General features: G+C 42.4%; 1 protein-coding gene across 20 annotated transcripts in view; it reads right to left on the reverse strand.

Annotated features, from left to right (window-relative positions):
• Window positions 1-848: 848 nt before the first annotated feature.
• epb41l3b (erythrocyte membrane protein band 4.1-like 3b) overlaps window positions 849-20,243 on the reverse strand; it is a 55,621-nt gene continuing 36,226 nt past the window's right edge. For 4 of the 20 annotated variants that reach the window (XM_076876909.1, XM_076876905.1, XM_014413367.4 and 1 more), the window contains 15 exons: window positions 19,799-19,974; window positions 19,333-19,535; window positions 18,349-18,933; window positions 16,946-16,999; window positions 15,329-15,394; window positions 14,467-14,655; window positions 13,688-13,747; window positions 12,258-12,962; window positions 11,403-11,435; window positions 11,157-11,228; window positions 9,783-9,866; window positions 7,967-8,065; window positions 5,738-5,818; window positions 5,277-5,392; window positions 849-1,971 (listed from right to left, as the gene is read on the reverse strand). In XM_076876909.1, coding sequence (XP_076733024.1) covers window positions 5,282-5,392; window positions 5,738-5,818; window positions 7,967-8,065; window positions 9,783-9,866; window positions 11,157-11,228; window positions 11,403-11,435; window positions 12,258-12,962; window positions 13,688-13,747; window positions 14,467-14,655; window positions 15,329-15,394; window positions 16,946-16,999; window positions 18,349-18,933; window positions 19,333-19,535; window positions 19,799-19,974 — 2,518 coding nt within the window. In that variant the 3' untranslated portion in view covers window positions 849-1,971; window positions 5,277-5,281. Of the gene's footprint in view, window positions 1,972-5,276; window positions 5,393-5,737; window positions 5,819-7,966; window positions 8,066-9,782; window positions 9,867-11,156; window positions 11,229-11,402; window positions 11,436-12,257; window positions 12,963-13,687; window positions 13,748-14,466; window positions 14,656-15,328; window positions 15,395-15,831; window positions 15,868-16,945; window positions 17,000-18,348; window positions 18,934-19,332; window positions 19,536-19,798; window positions 19,975-20,243 lie in introns of all 20 variants that reach the window. The other 16 variants (XM_014413371.4, XM_076876906.1, XM_014413375.3 and 13 more) reach the window with 12 other exon arrangements.

Here is a 20,243-nt window from a genome sequence, read left to right on the forward strand (position 1 = left end):
CCAGTGTGGTCTCAAGTGGGCTAGAATGCTAAAACAATTACATAATGCACCATTGTGCCACATGTTTTCTACTGTCACTACATGTGTGACAATTCTTTAAAAAAAAAACAAACAACAATAAACAAGCAAAAAACAAAAACAAAAAAACATTTCTATTGTAGATTTTTAAGTGTTTCAAAAGTTTCCTTCCACCTGGAAATACTTTCACTTTTTTTATAAATTTCTAATCCTGTGTGTAATTAATATTCTTTGTAACCACTGTGGTGACATTCATGCGACTCTGAGGTGCACTTTAGTAACAAATGCACATTTACTCACACAATAAGAGACGGAGTGAGCGCTCTTACTCTCTATAAATATTGGGAAATAACCGCACGTACGCAGAGGGGCGGGGCTTCCGCGTATTCACAGTAATTACCTCTGACTGCACAACGCTTGTCTTAATTAGCCCGCGGGCTCTCCTTTTAACAGGTCAATTAAGGGTTTGGAGCATTTGGTTTCATAAATAATAGATGGGCTGCAGCTTACAGCCTCAACCGCCTCCCATCATCATATTTAAACATTAATTTAACTTTAATTATGTCATTTTTAGATAATTTCACCCTGCTTAAGTTTGATTTTACCGCTTAAAGATCGATCCGTTTCTGCCGTGTGCTCAGCCTAATTGATTTTAGCATATTTCCATAAAGTGAAACTTTAAGATTTAACAATTTAATATCAAATTAAAATCAAAGTTACACATAATTTAAAATTAGCACAACTATTCAATCATATTTCCACTATTTTAACTATATTTGGAGATGACAAAAACTGATACTTAAAGAGGCATAAATGAGTGCTGACACAGGTTTCAGTACTGTGGTGGTTTTTATTATTTTAGAAGAGACCAGCAAATTAAAAAAAACAAAACAAAACAAATGCACTTGCCACTTTTGTTGCACCTTTTTGAGGAAAACACAGCTGTACATCAATAATACTCATTTTTTTGGATACATTAGAATGGATAAGAGGGGGCAACACAGCTGATGTGTTCAGGGTGGGCGAAAGTGGAGGGGGATTATAGATCTCTCTTGGCTTTGAATGTAAATCAGGGGAGAGCTCGCCAGTCTGAACCCTTTGCCTCACAGTCACACAAACCTGGGACTTGTGCTGCAGCTGATCATCTACCCTGGAGAAAAAACAAACCCTCCACAGGCAAATAAAATCCATTTCATGCCCAGAAACCTTTGATTCCTTGACTTTTTTGCCAGGACATAGTCTCTAAAAACCTTGAAGTGGGGGAATCAATGAGAAATGATGAAACACTGATATAAAGGAAAATGCTATTCAAGTAGACATGACAAAAAAAAAAAAATCAACTTTGAAAGATAATTTGCTATTTTCCTAGGAAAGCTTTGATATGTACAGTACGTAGCTGTAGTGATTTCTGTAGTGACATACCTGCTGGATAACCACGGAGCTGTTTGAAGGAATGAGGCGATGCTTGCTTGTAAATAACGTTGGCACTTCTACTGCGAGGTTAAATAGTGTACGCTCTCTAACATATACAGCCTACAGCGATTTTAAGTTTCCGGAGTGATGGCTTTATTTCATAAATAAAACGTTGCTACAATAATTATTCTCAATAATCATAAAAATGCATCAAAGTCATATAAGGCAGTGAAAGCAAAAGGTTTTGCTTGCTGCACACAGGGATTTGGCGTGCAGACGGATTGAGGAACCACTTGGAGAATCACATGGTTTTCTGTATAATCTTGTTTGATAATGCAACGTTGCTTCCTTCTCATGCAAAATGCATTTAGTTGTTTTGCAGATGATGGCTGTGACTAGCGGCGGAGCTGCAGCACTTGGAGAGTAGGAGGCCTTTCTAGTCTTCTGAGAGTCCCGACGTTATATGTGGAGTTCTGGATGCTGGATTCTGGGAGGGTGCAGAGGTTTAAAAAAAAAAAAAAAAAGCCCTCAGAGTTATTCCTGTAAGAGGAGAGGAAATAGAAGTCAGTGAATCCTGTAAGCTGAACATTTACTGCCACTGTTCATTCTGCCAAAGAGTGAAAATGAGCCTCACTTCAGCTTAAGGCAGTTAAGTTAAACAGACGCTCAGAGAAAAGTTAGAAAAATGCAAATATACAAGACAGATACACACAGGCTAGTCGGGCAACAGGAAATCCACAAAAGTACCATCCTGACAACGGATTCAACAACTCCTACACGTGTTTAGACCAGGGGTCTCAAACATGTGGCTCTTTTACCCAACCAGCAGCTGCTTGTAGCTTTTAGAAAAAAAAAAAAAAAAAAACCCAACAACTTCACTTTAGACCCAATTTCCCTGAACTTTAATTACAGTAGCTAGCACAGTTGTATAGCACGGATGTATACACAAAAAAATGATTTATCATTAGTCCCCCCGACTAAGAATTATTATTTTATTTACTGTATTTAAAACTGCCTCCACTTAAACCCAGCTCCACTTTGTTGGTACTTGAAATAAGTAAACAATAACTAAACAACTTCAGTTATTATGGCTCTAAAATATCACAAATGCAACAAATGCTAATGCAATAAGAATGCAAAGTCCAAATACCAAATAATCATAAACATCTGCATAGCAGTCACAAGTGGTAAATATTTGAACTATTTACACCTATTGGTGATGTTTAATGTTATTTATACTTTATTAGGTTAGGAGACTAGAAAAGTTGAGGTATTTTTTTAGTGACAGCTGGTAAATAAGTTAAAAACAACAAGCGCATCACTAATAGCTCAAAAAGTAGGCCTTATAATATTGCCTTTTTAAGTTATTTTAAAAAGTTAGGCGCTATCATTACTTATATCTTCACTCGTTGATTTATTGGTTAAGGGGAGGGAATATTTAAGAATCATTAAAATCACATAGTAACACTAACAAACTAGTTTATTTTCCCTTAAGAAGAACATGTTTATTGTTTTTACCTGTGGCGCTTCACAGTTTGACAGCTACTAATTTGTTTTTTTTTTTTTTAACCACCATAAACCACCAAAAAAAGAAAAGAAAAAAAGAAATCATCATTGTCCTGATGAAGACGCCCGTCTGAGGCATCTCATAACAGTTTTTGTTGCGGGAAGTAAACATGCTTCCAACTGACATTTGTTTCCAGGTTGTGTTGACCGTCACAGGCGATTTGTGTCCATGTCACATTTCACTTTTTCAATCTGTCCTGAGGCTGGGCTGTATATTTTTTTGCTAACGGTCTGTCTGCATGCACGTGGCTTTATTCTATGTGTTTTGGCCTTTCATCCACACAGAAAATGGAGCTTTCCCCCCCCCCAGAAACTCTGTTCTGTGTTTACATGTGGACAAGGAAAACCAGGATTTTGGCTTGCAATGTCAAACTTGTTCACCTTCATCTTCTTTTCCAGTGTCAGACTGTGTCACACTTTATCGCCCTTACTGGTCCCCCTATGGCTACGATTGGCCAACATTTGTATACAGCTAGGCCTTGAGTCACCACCTGTTGATATCAAATCCTTCACACCCACATTAAATGGCATATAAACAGGAAACTATCTCACGCAATTTAAAACAATATAAGTTACATTTTGACTTCATTGTGGACGTGTTCCTAACATGAGAAACAAAAAAGGAAGAAAATGGTGATTTCCAATTTTTCTGGTTGCACCACCACTCTGTGTGTATCTAGCACCCAAGGGAAACAACAACTACCCAAAACACTACAAACATTTATTATCATGTTACCAGAGCTGTTCAAGCACACTCAGATAAGACAGCACACACGCAAACACAGGACTGAGGGCAAGGCTGCAGAAACAAAGTCAAGCATTCCCATCTGGTGAGTCACACAAGCACACACATGCACGCTCGCTCATCCCAAACGCAGCGCCTTGGGACCGTTTCAGTCAGAGGATAAAGGAACAAGTTTCACTGCCAAAAGGTGAACTAGAGTAAAACTTGACAGCGAGCACTTTCCAGAGACTATAAATGCTTGAGAAAAGGCAACTAGAATGACATGCTGTGCTGCAGTGAAATGCAAAGTTCTTTTATAACAGCTCCACACATGAGAAAATCCTCACAATACCCACAGTGGACAAGTTGAAACACAAATGGCTGTATTTGCAGAGTTTGTTGAAACGCCATAAGGACTGCTGACCTATTTTTCCCTTCGTGCAAAAACAGGGAAGTGCAACTGAAAGCAGAAGTGTGTCACAGTGTGCCCTAGAATCATCTCAGGGATGAACCCCAGGCTCTGAAAAGCAGGCTGCTGTCTGCTGCAAAATTATTGCTGTTTTCGCCTTTGTGTCACAAACTTTTCATAGAGTTTTTAAAAGAACAATTAGTGAACAACTTTCAAATCAGATTAAATCTGATATTTTATGTCACATGCATATTCAGTAGTTTCAAAAAAGCCCTAAAAATTAATTTCTCCAAATGTAATCTTTTTTGTGACCTGTACAACTGGGTACACAAGGATTTCCTCAGCTAACATATATAATTTCAAATTTACAGAGCGTAGTTGAAAATAGACCAAAGCACATCTGTGTGCACTCAAGATCAGATTTCAGTCCATACGGGCGCGTCTGCAGTCGCAGGCTCGGAGCGGAAGCCGGTTCAGCTGGAATTTAATCGCTCATCCCTGCCTGTGCTCTTTGTGAGCTACCACAATGCAGGCAGAACAATATATGGAAGATCTTTTCACTCAATGTTTCACAACATGCAGGCATAATTTCAAACATTTTTCCACATGTGTGTCTAATAAATAAATAAGAATACACTTCTTATTTAGAAAACTGTAATATTAGCGCAGCAATTTAAACTTACAAAATATCTTTAAAAAAAGGGAGTAAAGACATCTTTAAACACACAGTACATGGCTGTAGCTCTCAAATAAAAGTTCATTGTGTTTCTCTCCAGCAGAGGGAAGTGTTGTAGTCATATTGCACTAGATTGCATGAGACTGCCGGCAGCATTACTGTAAATGTTTTTAAGCCTTGTCATTACGAATTGAGACTGTAATATCCGGCCTGTGTGCACACATGCATCTTCAGTCCTTTTCCCTGCAGAGGGGAATGAAATGACAGCAGCATGATGCATTAGTTGTAAGTACCACAGAAACAGGGCTATCTGCACCAGTGAGAAGAAGTGCTGATGGAAAAGCAGCATGCCTAAGAGAGGAAACCAGCTTGAAAGAACAAACAAGAAAAACAAAGCCCAGTTCAACCAAATTAAAACCAGACTAAACAGGACAGCGCCGGGATCGGGACTTGGGGCCTTGCTGTCTTACCTGGTTCAGTCCTCCCCCTCCTCTGGCGTGATCTCTGTCTCTTTATGTACCACTACTTTGGTCACTGACATGTCAGGGTGCTGTTCTTTAGCCTCCTTTATGGCCTGAGCCAGAGCCTACATACGGGAGTGCAGTGCCAAAAGGGATCACCAGGGGGAGACAGAGAACGGAGAAAGGCAGGGAGGGAGCGGGGATGTTGGATTGTAAGTCAGTATGCCAACAGGGAAGTCATTTTTAGTCACATTTCTTATACGTCCAGAACTTGTTAAGCCATATGATGAGTTAATTTGTTTAAAATGTCACGTTAGCCCATTCCTGTCCTAAATATCCTGACGGTTACTAAGTCACCGCTCAGCACTTGACCTTTTTAATTTACCACACAATCAAATAATCAGCTTTGCAGAAAGAGAAAAATAATGAGTATGGGTAAGCAGAGAAACAGTATGAAAGGACTAAAAGACCTCGTCATGGTCGATGTCTGCGTCTCCGGTGATAACGATCCTTTTCTCGATTCTTGTCTCCGATATGCCTCCTTTCACCGTCTGACCAACAGAAAACACATAAAATAAGATAAGATAAGATAAGATAAGATAACCTTTATTAGTCCCACACGTGGGAAATTTGTTTTGTCACAGCAGGAGTGGACAGTGCAAAAGTTATGAGGCAAAAATTAGAATACAATAAGAATAATACAGTACACAACTGTACAGAATAGAATAAAATAAAATACTATATACAGTAGAATAAAATAAAATAAATATACAATAAGATAAAAATAGAATACAAATACAAATACTATATACAACTGAGTAAAAATACAACGATGACAGAAAGGATTATTGCACTTAGTATTATTGCATATGTATGGATGTGTGTGCTTGATCAGTTAAAGTCTTTATTATGGAGTCTGACAGCAGTGGGTAGGAAAGACCTGCGAAATCTCTCCGTCCCACACCGTGGGTGCCGCAGTCTCCCACTGAAGGAGCTGCTCAGTGCTGTCACAGTCTGCTCCATGGGGTGGGAGATGTTGTCCATCAGGGATGACAGCTTAGCCGCCGTTCTCCTGTCACTCACCACCTCCACTGGGTCCAGAGGGCATCCTAGAACAGAGCTGGCCCTTCGGATCACCCTGTTCAGTCTCTTCCTGTCCCCAGCAGAGATGCTGCCGCCCCAGCAGACCACACCATAAAAGATAGCAGAAGCCACCACAGAGTCATAGAAGGTCTTCAGGAGTGGGCCCTCCACCCCAAACGACCTGAGTCTCCGCAGCAGGTACAGCCTGCTCTGCCCTTTCCTGTAGAGGGCGTCTGAGTTATGAGTCCAGTCCAGTCTATTGTTCAGATGAACACCAAGGTACCTGTCCACAGCCTCAATGTCCATACCTTGGATGTTCAGTGGTTGCAGTGGAGAATGCTTGTGCCTGCGGAAGTCTACCACCAGTTCCTTGGTTTTACTGGCGTTGATCTGGAGGTAGTTCAGCTGGCACCAGTCCACAAAGTCTTGGGTCAGACCTCTGTACTCCTTGTCGTCCCCATCAGTGATGAGGCCGACTATTGCAGAGTCAGAGAACTTCTGCAGGAAGCACTGGGTGGAATTGTGGGAGAAGTCTGCAGTGTAGATGGTGAAGAGGAACGGAGCCAGAACCGTTCCCTGTGGGGCCCCCGTACTGCAGACGACCCTGTCCGACACACAGCCCTGAGTCCTCACATACTGTGGTCGGTCGGTGAGGTAGTCCAGGATCCAGGTAGTGAGGTGATGGTCCACTCCAGAGTTCACCAGCTTGTCCTTTAGAACCGAGGGAAGAATGGTGTTGAAGGCACTGGAGAAATCAAAGAACATGATTCTCACAGTGCTTCCAGCGGTCTCCAGGTGAGCGAGGGAACGATGTAGGAGGTGAATGACGGCATCATCCGCTCCAATGCCAGGCTGGTAGGCAAACTGAAGTGGGTCCAGTGATGAGCTTATTAGGCGCCGAAGCTGAGCCAGTCACTGCAATACTCCCGTCAGCTCGTCATAAGAAAGTCTTAATCTAGGTATCTGAACTTGTTTGGCCTTTTTTGTAGCTTAAGCAGCTGATGATAATACTAATGATGATGATAATAATAATAATAATAATAATAATACTACTACTAATAATAACAATACTAAAAGCACCGATAAAAACAAAACTGTAATAACTCATGAAAATAAAAACCAGGGATGGATATATGCATCTGTTTTCATCCCCTTGGGCAGGCACACACTTGCGATCACTTGATGAGAACACTTTCCCGGCTTATTCAGCGATTCAGGTTTGAAACTTGCCAGAAAGAAGAGAGACGCTCAGATGTACAACAAGCGTGAAGAGTCTAAAGCATAGGTGTCAAACTCTGGCCAAATTTGGCCCGCAGCCTAATTACATTTGGCCCGCGAAGCCATACCAAATTACTATTAGAGCTGGCCTACTGGTGTTATACAGCTAATATATATATATTGTTTAATATTAAGCTTTGCTTGTTCCATATTCAGTTTTTCAGCAAAACTTGTTTGAGTCCATAAGAAAAGATTCATTCTTATATCTGGAGGAAGATTTTTTTTTTTTCAATAAATATTAATGTTAGCCCGCAACTTTGTTCCAGTTTTGAATTTTGGCCCACTGTGTATTTGAGTTTGACACCCCTGGTCTAAAGCAACAACAGATGTGCCCTGACCTTTGTGATGTGTGTGGTTGTCGTGGTGCTGGTGGTCTCTGAGGTTATCGTCTGAGCACTCAGCAACACTCCGGGGTCTGCATCACCGTTAGTCTCAACCTGTTGATACACAAAACACTCTACATGAGCACTGCACATAAAACCATCTAAACACAGCAGCAGTACTACCTTCTTTAAATTCCAATAAATACTGATTAGTGGAAACCTCAAAGCTCAAACTCATTCACGTTTAGTTCTTTTTCAATTACGTTTCAGCCTCAACTAACTCCTGAGAAAATTATCTGGATTGTGCTGCATGCTGCTACATGTTGACTTTTCCCACCATATAGTAGATAACTGTGTGTGTCTGTTGCTGTGCAGGTAGTGTGTTTCAGCCAAGTCTGCAGCTGAAGACAAACAGTGAGACAAACTGCAGGTCAGACGATAACTCTTGGTGGTTTTAAGTGAGCCACACATTATGCACAATTATTTAATCAAGTGCTTCTCATTTTTCCCAGTAATGCAGCGGTCCAACCTTTTTTGCGCCACGGACCGGTTTATGCCCGACAATATTTTCACGGACCGGCCTTTAAGGTGTCGCGGATAAATACAACAAAATAAAACTAGTACTGGTACCGAAAAAAAAGAAGATTTATTCATAACACACGCGAAAAGACCCAGGAAAACAGAGTTAACGACAAAAACGATAACAAAATAACGCTGAAAACCGATAAAAACCCTGAAAAACAATACATTTCACACCTGAGCCTCAACTTTCGCGGCCCGGTACCAAACGACTCACGGACCGGTACCGGTCCGAGGCCCGGGGGTTGGGGACCGCTGCAGTAATGTACTAACACTGACATGTTTATTCAGCCCAGTGAGTCTGTTTGTCTTGTGTGAGAATCTTTGTCTCTCTTGGTGGCAGGAAAGCAACTAGTGACACACTTCACATTTAACAGTAACCCAGTAATCAGTAATATTTGTACTAAATAAATAATTAAATGTTGCCCCATGTAGCAATGTTACAGAATCCTTCCAAATATTCCTGGATCCAGATTGACTGCATCAGGTAATCACACCAAGTTGTGCTAAGCTCCACCTCTGGTGAAATTTTAATGCAAATCCCTTCAAAACTTTTCCAGTAATTTTGCTATAAACAAACAAACAAACAAACTGAACCAATCACATAACATCCTTGGCAGAGGTAGACATACTTACCCCCCTGCAGTTTTTAAAAGCATGCCTAAGGGATGCGAGTACCCCATTTAACAAACGCTGACTTAATCCATCGCTAATCCATGAAAATTTATAGTTGAGCTTTAAAGCTGCAGTAACTCCAACTGCTGCAGTTCCCATCAGCTCTACAAAGCTTCAAAAATGTGTTTTTATCTCATTTCTTACTGCTCAGACTTTCCAGTAACTTCAGTGTTTTGACTCACTCTCACTGGTCGTCTGCTGTCACAGCAGGCAGTTGCTGTACCTTTTTTCTTTTTGCGTTTCTGATAACTGTTCTCCATTAAATGCTGGCTGCTCACCAAGCAGATGATAGTCAGAAGCTAGCAGCTGAACACAATGCAGCTTTAAGCTTCAAAACAAACATTTCTCACAAGAGGTAGTGGGGAGCAAAATGGCGCTAAAAGTCGGGTTAATATTTGACCTCCCAGGCAAATGCAAACACTGCACTCAGTGAACGAGTGCTGCTCTGCAACATGATTGTCAGTTCACCTCAAATCCTGCTGTTGCTACTGCTAAATTTCTTATACCAACTCGTACACTATTCCTCCATCACTGCCATCCAATAACTACGACAGTCACACATTGTGGTCACATGTACCTCTGCAGCTTCATAGGTGATCGTTTTTGTCTCAGTGTGGATCACGGGCATGTCTTTGGTAGCCACTGCGGTAATGTCGGGACTCTGTTTGACAAATACACAAAACAGGGACAAATAAATGCCTGCAGGGGAAGACCAGCATTATGAAAAGCACCCTACCTGAGTCAGATGTTATGCCTGAAATCAAATGCTACAGGTGTTCACTGTTAACTGTGTGCTTCTGTTCTTAAAATAAGTAAATCACATTGACTAAAATAATGCTAATAAGCTAAGCCAAGGATGGTCACCGAGTGCCTCAGATCTCTAAAAGAGCATGCAGTCATGTGTTAGTCCCTCATCCAGTGCAGGGGAGGACACTGAAGAACGGGAATCACAAGTTTTCTATCAAGTGTGTGCACCACATCAATTAAAAGGTCAGCTGATCTGCACAGCAACAAACTGCGGAGTTAGGAGCTTGAGAAATAAATCCATGTGTTTTGCAGAGCTAGATCGATTACTAGTGGTGGGCCGTGATGCGGGGGGAGATGGTGAGTCTGTAATAATGAGGCTGAGGCGTCTGAAGCTTATGCAATGTTACCTCCAACCGAGGCACAGCAGAAGGCGAATTGGAAGCTGGTGTGTGTGACCTAAGGAGTTCAGATAGAGTCCCTTTGTGTGGGCTTGTCTGGCCTCGCACCTCAGTTTCTTTTTCCAGTGCTTTGCCCTCTACAATTTCTTCTGATGCCATCATATCTCCTCTCCCTTCTGACTCATTTTCTTCCATTTTTTGCAAATTCACTTCTTTATTGTCATACTTGTGAGGTACTCCCTTCTTTACAGCCAAGGGTTTAACCTCTGCTTCCTCCGTTTCATCTTCTGGGCTTTCCATCTTAACATGGTAATATTTCTCTTTTTCAAACGGCAAACGGTTTGACATCTCTGAAAGTTTCTTTGAGTCATCCTCTGTACACTCAGGGGCCACTGGAAAACATTCCACCACCTCTTCATCCACCTCCATACCATCTTCTGTCTTTACGGGGAATTCTTCTTTGAAAAATTGTACCTCATCAGAGAACTGAACCCTGTTCTTCACTTCTGTGTGCTTCTTCTCCCCTGCATGTTTAAAAGCTGCAAACTTCTTTTCTAAAGACTCCAAAAACCTCTTATTTTTTTCTTCATCGGGTTCCTCCTCTGTTAAAGGCAGCTCTCCTTGCTTTCCATAACCACTAATATAATCAGGAAGAGTAAATCTGAACCCATCATTGCCATTTTTTAACATCGGTGCCTCCACCTCTACATCTGTTAAGCTTAGCTCCCCAGCATTTTCATGGCTTGTGGCTCTGCTGTAGGGTGCGATTGCTCGGCCTGTACAGCCTCTGTGGTCTGGATATTTACCGATGGCCCTGCAGACTTGGCTGGGAGTGCCTCCGTCTCTATCACCGGTTTCTCCTCCTGACCAGCTGGTGCCTGTGAATGATAATTATATCATTAGATAATGTCAAAATTCAAACACACAGGGCAAATTCAAACCTGTAAAGGGAACAACTGTTAGTTATGAGCACGTGTACAACCAGTACAACAATTACATACAACCTGTGTTCCAATACTTATTTACTGTAAGGGCCAGAGAGCAGTGGTCACCTTTTGAGAGGAGGAAACACACTCCAACGTAGACTAATGGGACAGGAAGATGGATGGACACAAGAACAGAGAGAGAGAGGTGAAGAGGGAACAGTCAAAAGTCACAGTCTGGATTTAAAGAGCCAAAGGAGAGAGCATGGAAAAGGAAAAAAGGGACTGAAAAGTAAATAATGTAATGATTGTATGGAATACCATTATGTAACTTATTAAATGTGCTGACTTATGACAAATCCTAAATCCTTTAAACAAAAATCCGGTTTTAGAATCACTAAATCCACTAGGAGCAAATTTCCACTAATCTGCTTTTCAAAACTGCTCCATAAGAACAGTGAAATCTCTTCTCGGGTAGATCCATACAATTCCCCCCCCCCGACCTGTTTATGAGGCAGAGGGGATTTTGGAGGATGAAAGCTGCAGCAGTGGCACCGAGCCAGGGCTATGAAGTCACCGCTTTCAGGGAACTGATAACAGAACCGAAAGAAAGAAATGGTGTCGCTTAGCAGAGCTGTAGAAACAGACAGAGACCCAATTTCTTCCTTTATCAGCTGCGGGAGTTAGCTGCTACTGTAAGGCAAGCTGTTAGCTGTCAACAAAACTCAAAAACAAACCCAAAGCAGCTGCACTGAAAAAGAAGCAGCGGGCCCGACTGCAAAAGAAACCAGCGGTTTGGCAAGAATGCGTGTAAACGCTAGGTGTTAAGGGACTGTTAGCCATGCACGGGGCTTGAGTTATTAGACCGGTTTGGTCGCTGCTGGAGTGAAGGCAGTAAATGGGGCTAGGCAGCGGGTGGTGGTGGTGGAGATATGAGGGGAGGCAGCCAAAACTGAATAGTTACTTTTAGTTTTCATACAGTACCACAACTAAAGATGTAGTTGAAGATTCAGAAACTGTAATCTGAGTCAGGCTGGACTTTGACTGCTCAGACTGGACTTCTTTGAAAGTGAAGATTTCTGCTCTCTCCTGTAGTCCATCAGAAGTCTTCATATCTTTTACTTCCTTTGTTGACATACTGATGAACTCTGGAGTCTCCGTCTTCACCTCCTCAGAGATCCATGATGCCATAGCCTTCTTAGGCGAGTCAATGCCTTTAATCTGAGTCATGCTGTCTGTTTTTATCTCCACCTTCGGACTCAGCATCTTGGCGGCTGTAGTTTGAGCTTCTGTAACAACTGAAGTGTCTGCTCTGGGGATTTCTTCCTCTTTAGAAGCCATCCGCATTACATGCTCATCAGCTTTAAACTCTCCAGGGACAGCACTTTTCTCTTTGCCCTCAGTGTCTGATTTATCCTCGGCGTCCTTCAGGATAATTAGCGTCCCTTTCTTGTCGCTGATGGCTTGGGACACTTCTTGTCTCATAGCTCCGGGGCTGACCTTCACCACCAACCTCTCTGACACGTCGTCCTGGGACTCAGGGGTTTTCTCCTCCACCTCCCTCAGGGTCCCGTCCATAAAGACGTCGTCGTCCATAGTGGTTGACAGACTAATCCCATGAGGCCCAGAGGAGGTGGGCCCATCAGCTGTCATACTATCCACCACATATTTCACCAGATAACCTGCTGCCTGGGGAGACACTTGGCTTATTGGACATGGATCGTTCAAGTTAGTAGACAGAGGACATGACAAAGCCAATACACAGCAGAAATAAAGAACGCACAAGGAGAAAACACACACACACACCTTTTGCTAAACAAACTTAACATAACATTTTACATATTTCAGTACATTTAAAGACTGGGCAGTCCTAAACACTGGCCATAGGTTTAATTTGAGATTTCTTCTGTTGTTTTTCTGTGATTTGCTAACCAACTTTTGTGGATGTGGTCAAGTCAATTTAAATTCTTACAACAGTTTAATGGTTTGTTCAACTACAATCAAATCTGGAAAAAACATGCATTTGCACCACAACGGCGTCCTACTCTCAACGACCACAGGCAATTTGCAGCTCTTAGTAATCACACTTCAATTTCTCCAAGAGCTGCAAGTTCTAGTGTCCCTCCGCAGAGACAGAGGTACTGTCACTATAAGAACTAATGAGTCTTTAGCGGTTTCTAAACTTGAAAAGACAAAAAGGACGTTTTAAAAGCTTTCAAACAGCGGCCAAAGAAAGCTTAGAGAGTGTTGAGGGAAAAAAAAAAAAAAAAAAAGCAGAAATTGACAGAAACACTGTTCTTTCAAAGAACCACAAGCTACAAGTAACTCCACATAGATCAAGGTAAAAACAAACAAACAAACAAAAACAACAAGTCTCACACATGTTCAATATTAACTCAGTGGAAGCAGCTTACCTCAGTGATTTTAGGTTCCACCTCTTTTGTCTCATCTGCTGCTGGCTCATCTTCTTTAGTCTGCAGAGGGAACAAAACATAAATAGACATTTAAAGAAAGTCACATATATTCAAGAAAAATACAAGAACGGGCAGAACCAGTGGAACCGCATGTTCCATTGTGGCAACTCTGGATCCTAAAGCTCCTTCACCTTCTTGCCTTTTAGTCAGACACACTGGTTGTCAGTGACTCGTCTTCAGACTTTAATTAGTGCCGCTCATTTGTCCTGTGCAAGTCCATCAGATAATTTTACACATCACAAGTAAAGGAGAAACTCTGATAAAAATGCACATGTCACTGAGCACAACAATCACACCACTGATTAATGACTTCATCATCCATTACCGAGACAAATTAATATGATAATCAGTTACCGAAGACATGAGCTGACAAGAGGGAAAGAGAAACACACTCACTGAAATTAACTTTATTCAGCTCTGAATAACTTTACAGATAATTCTCCTCTGTCAAGGTGCCCATCGTCTCCTTTCATATGCACTAAAACCATTTGGGATGCAAAATGTGTGACCACACTTGCACCGTTTGAGAAAAAATAAAAATCTAGGCTCATTATGAATATTAAATTTACTGCTTTATGAGTCAATGTGCACTAAATCCTGAACTGACTACTTTTTTTTTTTTTAAAGCAAAAAAAAAAAACCCAAAGGAAATCTCCTTGGTGATGTCATGCTCTACACACACATGCCATCATTCAGTCTGCTGTGGTGCTGCAGCTTACATCCAGCTCCAGCGGCTCTATCATTGGTGCCTCATCCGATCTAGGTGAGCGCATAGGGGACGAGGAGAGTCTCTTCTCCCACTCTGTCAGACCAGGCGTGGCGATGCTTCCGTCGGTCTCCAGGAAGGAACGCTTCAATTCGCTGATGTTGGTTTGGTGCTTGACGACCTCCGCCGGAGGCTCTGTGTCCTAAAGTGGCCGATCAACCGTGATACAATGATGAGGGCAGGAGCAGCGCGGAGGGAACGACGGCCATGCTTCATGTACGCAATGGTAGCTTGCATTTCCAAAGAATTACCAAAAATACGCGGACAGCATAAAATGCAGCTCGGAAAAGATCTGCGACGTAAACTTCCGCAGACCTAAATCAGTTGCATTATTTGCTTCCTCGGCTCTTCATACTTATTGTTCACAGGCCTGTTTAGGACTTTGTCCAGGCTACCTGTGCAGCAGCTAGCACAAAACGCAAAACAAAAGCAAAAAAAGGTACACCCACATGGCAGCTGTTAAGAAAGTAGCAGCTTGTACTGAAATGCTAAAGAAGCATTTAAGACTAGCTTAATTTTCTGGGGCGGGGGGGACTGGTTTCATGCAGAGATTTACAGATTTAGTTTCATAGGTTTAGTTAAGAAGAACACTCCCAAATCTCATTCAAGGTTAATAATGACCTATTTCAACTTAGCCTGTTTTGTCATAAGAATGCATTTGGATGCTCACAGCAAGTCTAACTCCCCAAAATCTCAAATACTAGCAGCCACTCATCAGTTAGACACATCTGTTACCACTTCGATTACCAGTTAGGTTTCCTCTTACCAAAGTAACCTGCATGCACATTTCAGTCATGCATTTTTTTCTTACCAACCTCTAGCATCAGATTACTATGTCTGATAAAAACGTTTTCCCCTTTTACTCGTCTTATGAAACTATACTGCAAAGACAAGAAAGGGGGAGAGGAACTGTAAATAAGGGAATTAGATGCTTTATTAAAATCAAAATAGTTTTAGGAGAAACTGGGAGCCTCGGTTTGTACAGTATGACTGACAAATGAGGGTAAGCTTCAACGCACTGAAAAGTTACAGGTTATGAAGAACCTTGAAAACTGAAATCTGAGTCCTGGGTGTAGCAACAGCAGGAAATTAAACATAACCACGACTCCACAAAAAAGCAGCAGAAGTCTGCGCAGTGGATTTAAGCAAGAGTCTGATGTAAGGTATGATAGTGAGCATCAGCAGCAGCAGCAGCAGCAACAGGCAAGCGAAGGCAGATGGATTGAACAAAATGACTGATGGCTGATTTGTGAGCGGCTCAGTGCATCTGATGTCGGTGTGATGCACTGAGCAGGGCTGCGAAGCAAGCCCGGTGTACCTGCGTCCGCATCTCAGAGTCCTCATCTGCTTCAGACTGGCAGCAAGTAAGGAGGAAAGCATAGAGACAGTGAGACAAGACAGTAATGCGCTATTAAAGAAGAGACGCAGATGGAAAAAAACAGGTGAAGGGAAAGAGAAAGCGAGCAACAAGGACAAGCAAGCAGAGGTAAGAGAGGGAAGGAACGGGTAAAGATAATGAACAGAAACTGACAGTTAGCTAATCCCCGGCTCTGAACAACTACAGTCCACGACAAAATATGTAACAAGGAACTGCAGCCATGTCCACCTTTGGATCTTTCCACAGGTTTAAAAGGACTGACAGCAAGTTTTATCAGGCAGCTGATTTCATTTCAACTTTCCAAATCAAAAAGTGGAAGAAACTGAATAAACAGTGACTTTCTCTGCTCTATACTACACAGCTATTGAGCTTATTCTTAAATCAATGAACAAGTATTACCAACATCCACAAACCAAGTGGACGTTGACTTGTGTGATGAGTTTTTCTTTAAAAAGCTCTCTTTTCTGACTTTAAGTGTAACCACCAGTATTTAGCCATTAGCTTCTAGCAACAGCTATTTCTGATGCTGCCAGACTTCAGAAGCGATTAGATAGAAACATCCAAATTATTTTGGGATGGTTATGTCTCCCCCTTTATGGCCAAAATGAGCGTATTACAGGAGCTTAAGCTAACAGAATCTGGCAATATTTTTCACTTCAGATGATGAAATCAGACAGACACAAGAAGCCTGTCTGAAATCCTCTTCGTTTAAAAAACGCTTTTGTTTTTAGGTATTACAAATTAAAGTCTATCATCAACAGACACTGCAACAGGTGCAGGGCTTAGCCAACAGTCAGTATTAATGGAGTCTGTAGAAAAGACTGATAAAGAGATAAAAGTGCAGATACTGTGACATGCATTTTAATACATAAAAAAGGGAAGGAACTAAAATGGCATAACAAGATCCAGAGCACGACATACACGACTTTTGCATTTTCGCAAAAAACGTTTCAGTGGTTACCAGACCTATAATTCACCGGCACTTCCTTGCTTTTCCTTTTTATTCTGTATTTCCTGCATGCCTTAATTATGATGGTTTTCTTTGTGTACAAACCTCTGTAGCGGTCATCTCTCCATCAAAGGCAAAATCAGTTTGTTCGCTGTCAGTCTGCATTCACAGACACACCCAAACGGGTCCAAGTCGAAAGCAAGAAAAACAAGAACAACCAAACTTGTGAACTTTTGACTATTTGCATTTATGCTCTACAGAAATTCTTCATAGCCACAATAATGGGGAAGATGGAAATGCATTGGCTGTTTGCACTGTCAGCTACAGATTATTAGACAATACTGCAGATACGTTCTGCAAAAGAACAACCACAAAACAAACAGTTAAAAAGCAAATGAAAAATAAGCAGAAGCAAAACAGACTCAGAGGAAGATGAAACCTTCGGTCAGTCACTTTGACATTTCAGGGTAACATTTGATATATATTTTTTAAATCAATAATACAAATTTGTGATTACGAGAGGCTACATCCTGGTTTATGTCAATCACTCCACGTGGATATGACATTTGCTGTGTAGTCACTGTACAAACACAAAACACTTGACAGTAAAAATTTGTTGCCGAACAGTAACCTGACTTTCAGGCCCTCCCCCTCCTCTCACGTCATGCATGCTGGGGTGATTAGGATGCATTTATCGGTCACCGTCTCTCTGCATCACAGCGTGTATTACACTACACTCATAATTGGTGACTGCAAAGAGTGCTGCTTGAGGGAAAGGTAGCACATCTTTGCACTCCACATGGCAAGCCTCTTCACCGAAACACTCGGTGCCCTTTTCAGCTGATGTTCTGTTTGAATGATTCATTTTAATTAGTGCTGCTCTTCTGGACGCAATGCAGAGAGACTGAGTGCAGATATATATGGATGTGTTCCCATGCAGCTGGTATGGATAACGGTTTAATCTATAAAAGCCCTGAATGTACATGATAACACTGAGATGGGTTAGCCACAAAAGCCGTGTTTTTCTTTGTGGGGTTTGGTGAAGGATTAGTGACTAAATGAAGACAGGTGACTTCTTCTGATACTCATAATCTGTAAACACAATGTGCTCATTCAGATAGTGAAATAGTCACATGATGAACTGTTTTTTTCTTCAGTGAGAGTTCATGGTAACGTGTCACTGAAGCAGCTCAGAAGCTCTTAATGTCCCTGACTATTTGTGTCTAACCCTCTCTTTAAACATACATCAAATATGAGATGGTGAGACTTGCAAGTTCATCTCCGTGTACTCGTGATGCTGATGAGGATGTAGTCTACAGGATGAATGTGACTGGGCAGAGATGAGGTTCTGAAAGTAGGAGACTGACAGACACTGGGACAGACAGTCTCCAGGTCGGCTCTGAACTGGTGAAACGGCAGAGGACACGGTAAGGGGTTAACCGATATCATGGACTGTCATTCTAAGCCAGGGGCGGGTACTGGAACATACAGGCGTCCGCAAAACACACCTCCTCTTCCTCTGAACTGTCATGGTCATGGTAACTCTGGGCTAGGGAGGCGGTCAGGGAGGCTGCCTTGGGCTCCAGGTAGCAGAGGCACAGCGCCAGCGGGAAGGAGAGGGTGAGGGCATAGGGCACAGAGAAGGAAGTGGAAAGCAGGAAGAAGAAGATGAAAAGGAAGCAGGGGATGAGTGAAGGTGACTTAATGGGGAGGAAGTTCTGCGCACACTCAGGAAGGAAGCGCATCTCTGACAGGTCAGGGAATGTGATGTAGCCATCCTCATCTAGGATGGACGACAGGTCGGGCAGGTGCAGGGAGAAGGAGAAGAGCGTGCCGCCCCGGCTCTTGCCCTGCTCCAGCCTCTGCTTGCGGGCTGACAAAAGCAGAGCCTGCTCCTCCAGCAGGGCGGCTTTATGGTCGGCGCGGGCTTGCCGGCGGCGGCACCCGGTACTGCTCTTGACTGGACTGACTGATGAAGCTCGCTTGCGGGCGTTCTCCCTGTGCCTGCGCCGTACTTTAGTTGATGAAATGGGGGATGAAGGGAGCGAGAGCTCAGAACGGAGGGGGTCAGATGTGAATGCATGAGGGGTGCACTGACGGAGGGAAATGACAATGAAGAGATGGCCGTGTGTGTGTAGGGGAAAGGAAGGGGGCGAATAAGCATGAGCACACACACGAGTATAGTGTGAGGGTCAAAGGAAAAACAAGAAAAGAAAAGCTAATTAGTAAAGCGCACAGAAAATGAGAAAAAGCATTTAGGCCTTGTCTACTGCAGAGGGTTAAGCTGATAGCAAGTGGGAAATTCTCATCAGCCAAGAAGAAGTCTATTAAGAAAGAAAGCAAAATTAAAATCTCAGAAAGGGCTTAAAACATAATAACTGCAGCTTCTAAGAAACAATCTTAGTCTTTCACGTGTAGCACCTCTCTGAATCAAACAGAAAACATCCAATGTCTCTGAAGTCCTTGAAGTCTAAATGTGGACAGCAACTTACCTTTGTGTCTTGTCTGAGCGGTGATGTGGCAGCAGGTTCTGGTGTCTCTGCTGTGTCCTTAGCGTCCCCCTCCTCAGCCTTCTCTTCCTCTGCTTTTTTCTCAGTTGTTACAGTGGTGATAATGTCTCCCTTGGCAATGACTTTGGCTTCCCCGTCAGCAGCATTGTCCTTCATCAGGGTCTCGTGGTTCTCCATAATTGGAGCTGAAACACCAGAGGACAAAGATGGATGTGATGGCCAACTGCATGTCATTCACTGTGAAAAAGCTTTGATTTGCTCCTGGACATTGCTGCTATTATATCCTTTATGCATTTGTCACTGTGCTGCTAAACATGCACCAAAAATTTAACAGCTACGTTAACAGTCAGGTGAAAATATTTTTCTTCCACTTTCCCGAGGCATAGCAACTTTCTCTTGTACAGAAACACATCCAAGAATCTCTGTCTCTGAAAAACCAACACCTCACCTCCATCTAAGCTGCGGGACATGTTGTAGCGTTTGCTGGAGGTGCGTTCAAAGAACGGAGCAGGTCTGATGATCTGAGAACTGGCCCTGCGTGTCTGAGCCTGTGTTCTGCCGCTGTAGCGAAATTTGGAGCCGAGAGTCAGGAACTTCTTTGGGGGTGCCTCGGGGGATACGAGCCTGTCAGAAGTTACCAACACTCACATTATTCAAACCAAAAATAAAAACACAGATTTAAGCATAGTGCTCTGAAACGCTAACTGCTACTTTAGTGAACATTCCCCAGAGAGCCGTGGGGCTGAGCACGCTACTCAAAACCTCCCTTTTTTTTTTTTTTGCTTAAATGAACAAACTTCGCATGTTTTCAAAACGGCAACAACTATTAAGAGTCTGGACGATGCTTCTCTCACGACATGAATTCGTGTATAATGATTAGCAGTAAATCTGTG

Source organism: Maylandia zebra, linkage group LG18 (assembly GCF_041146795.1).
Source record: "Maylandia zebra isolate NMK-2024a linkage group LG18, Mzebra_GT3a, whole genome shotgun sequence".
NCBI lineage: Eukaryota > Metazoa > Chordata > Actinopteri > Cichliformes > Cichlidae > Maylandia > Maylandia zebra.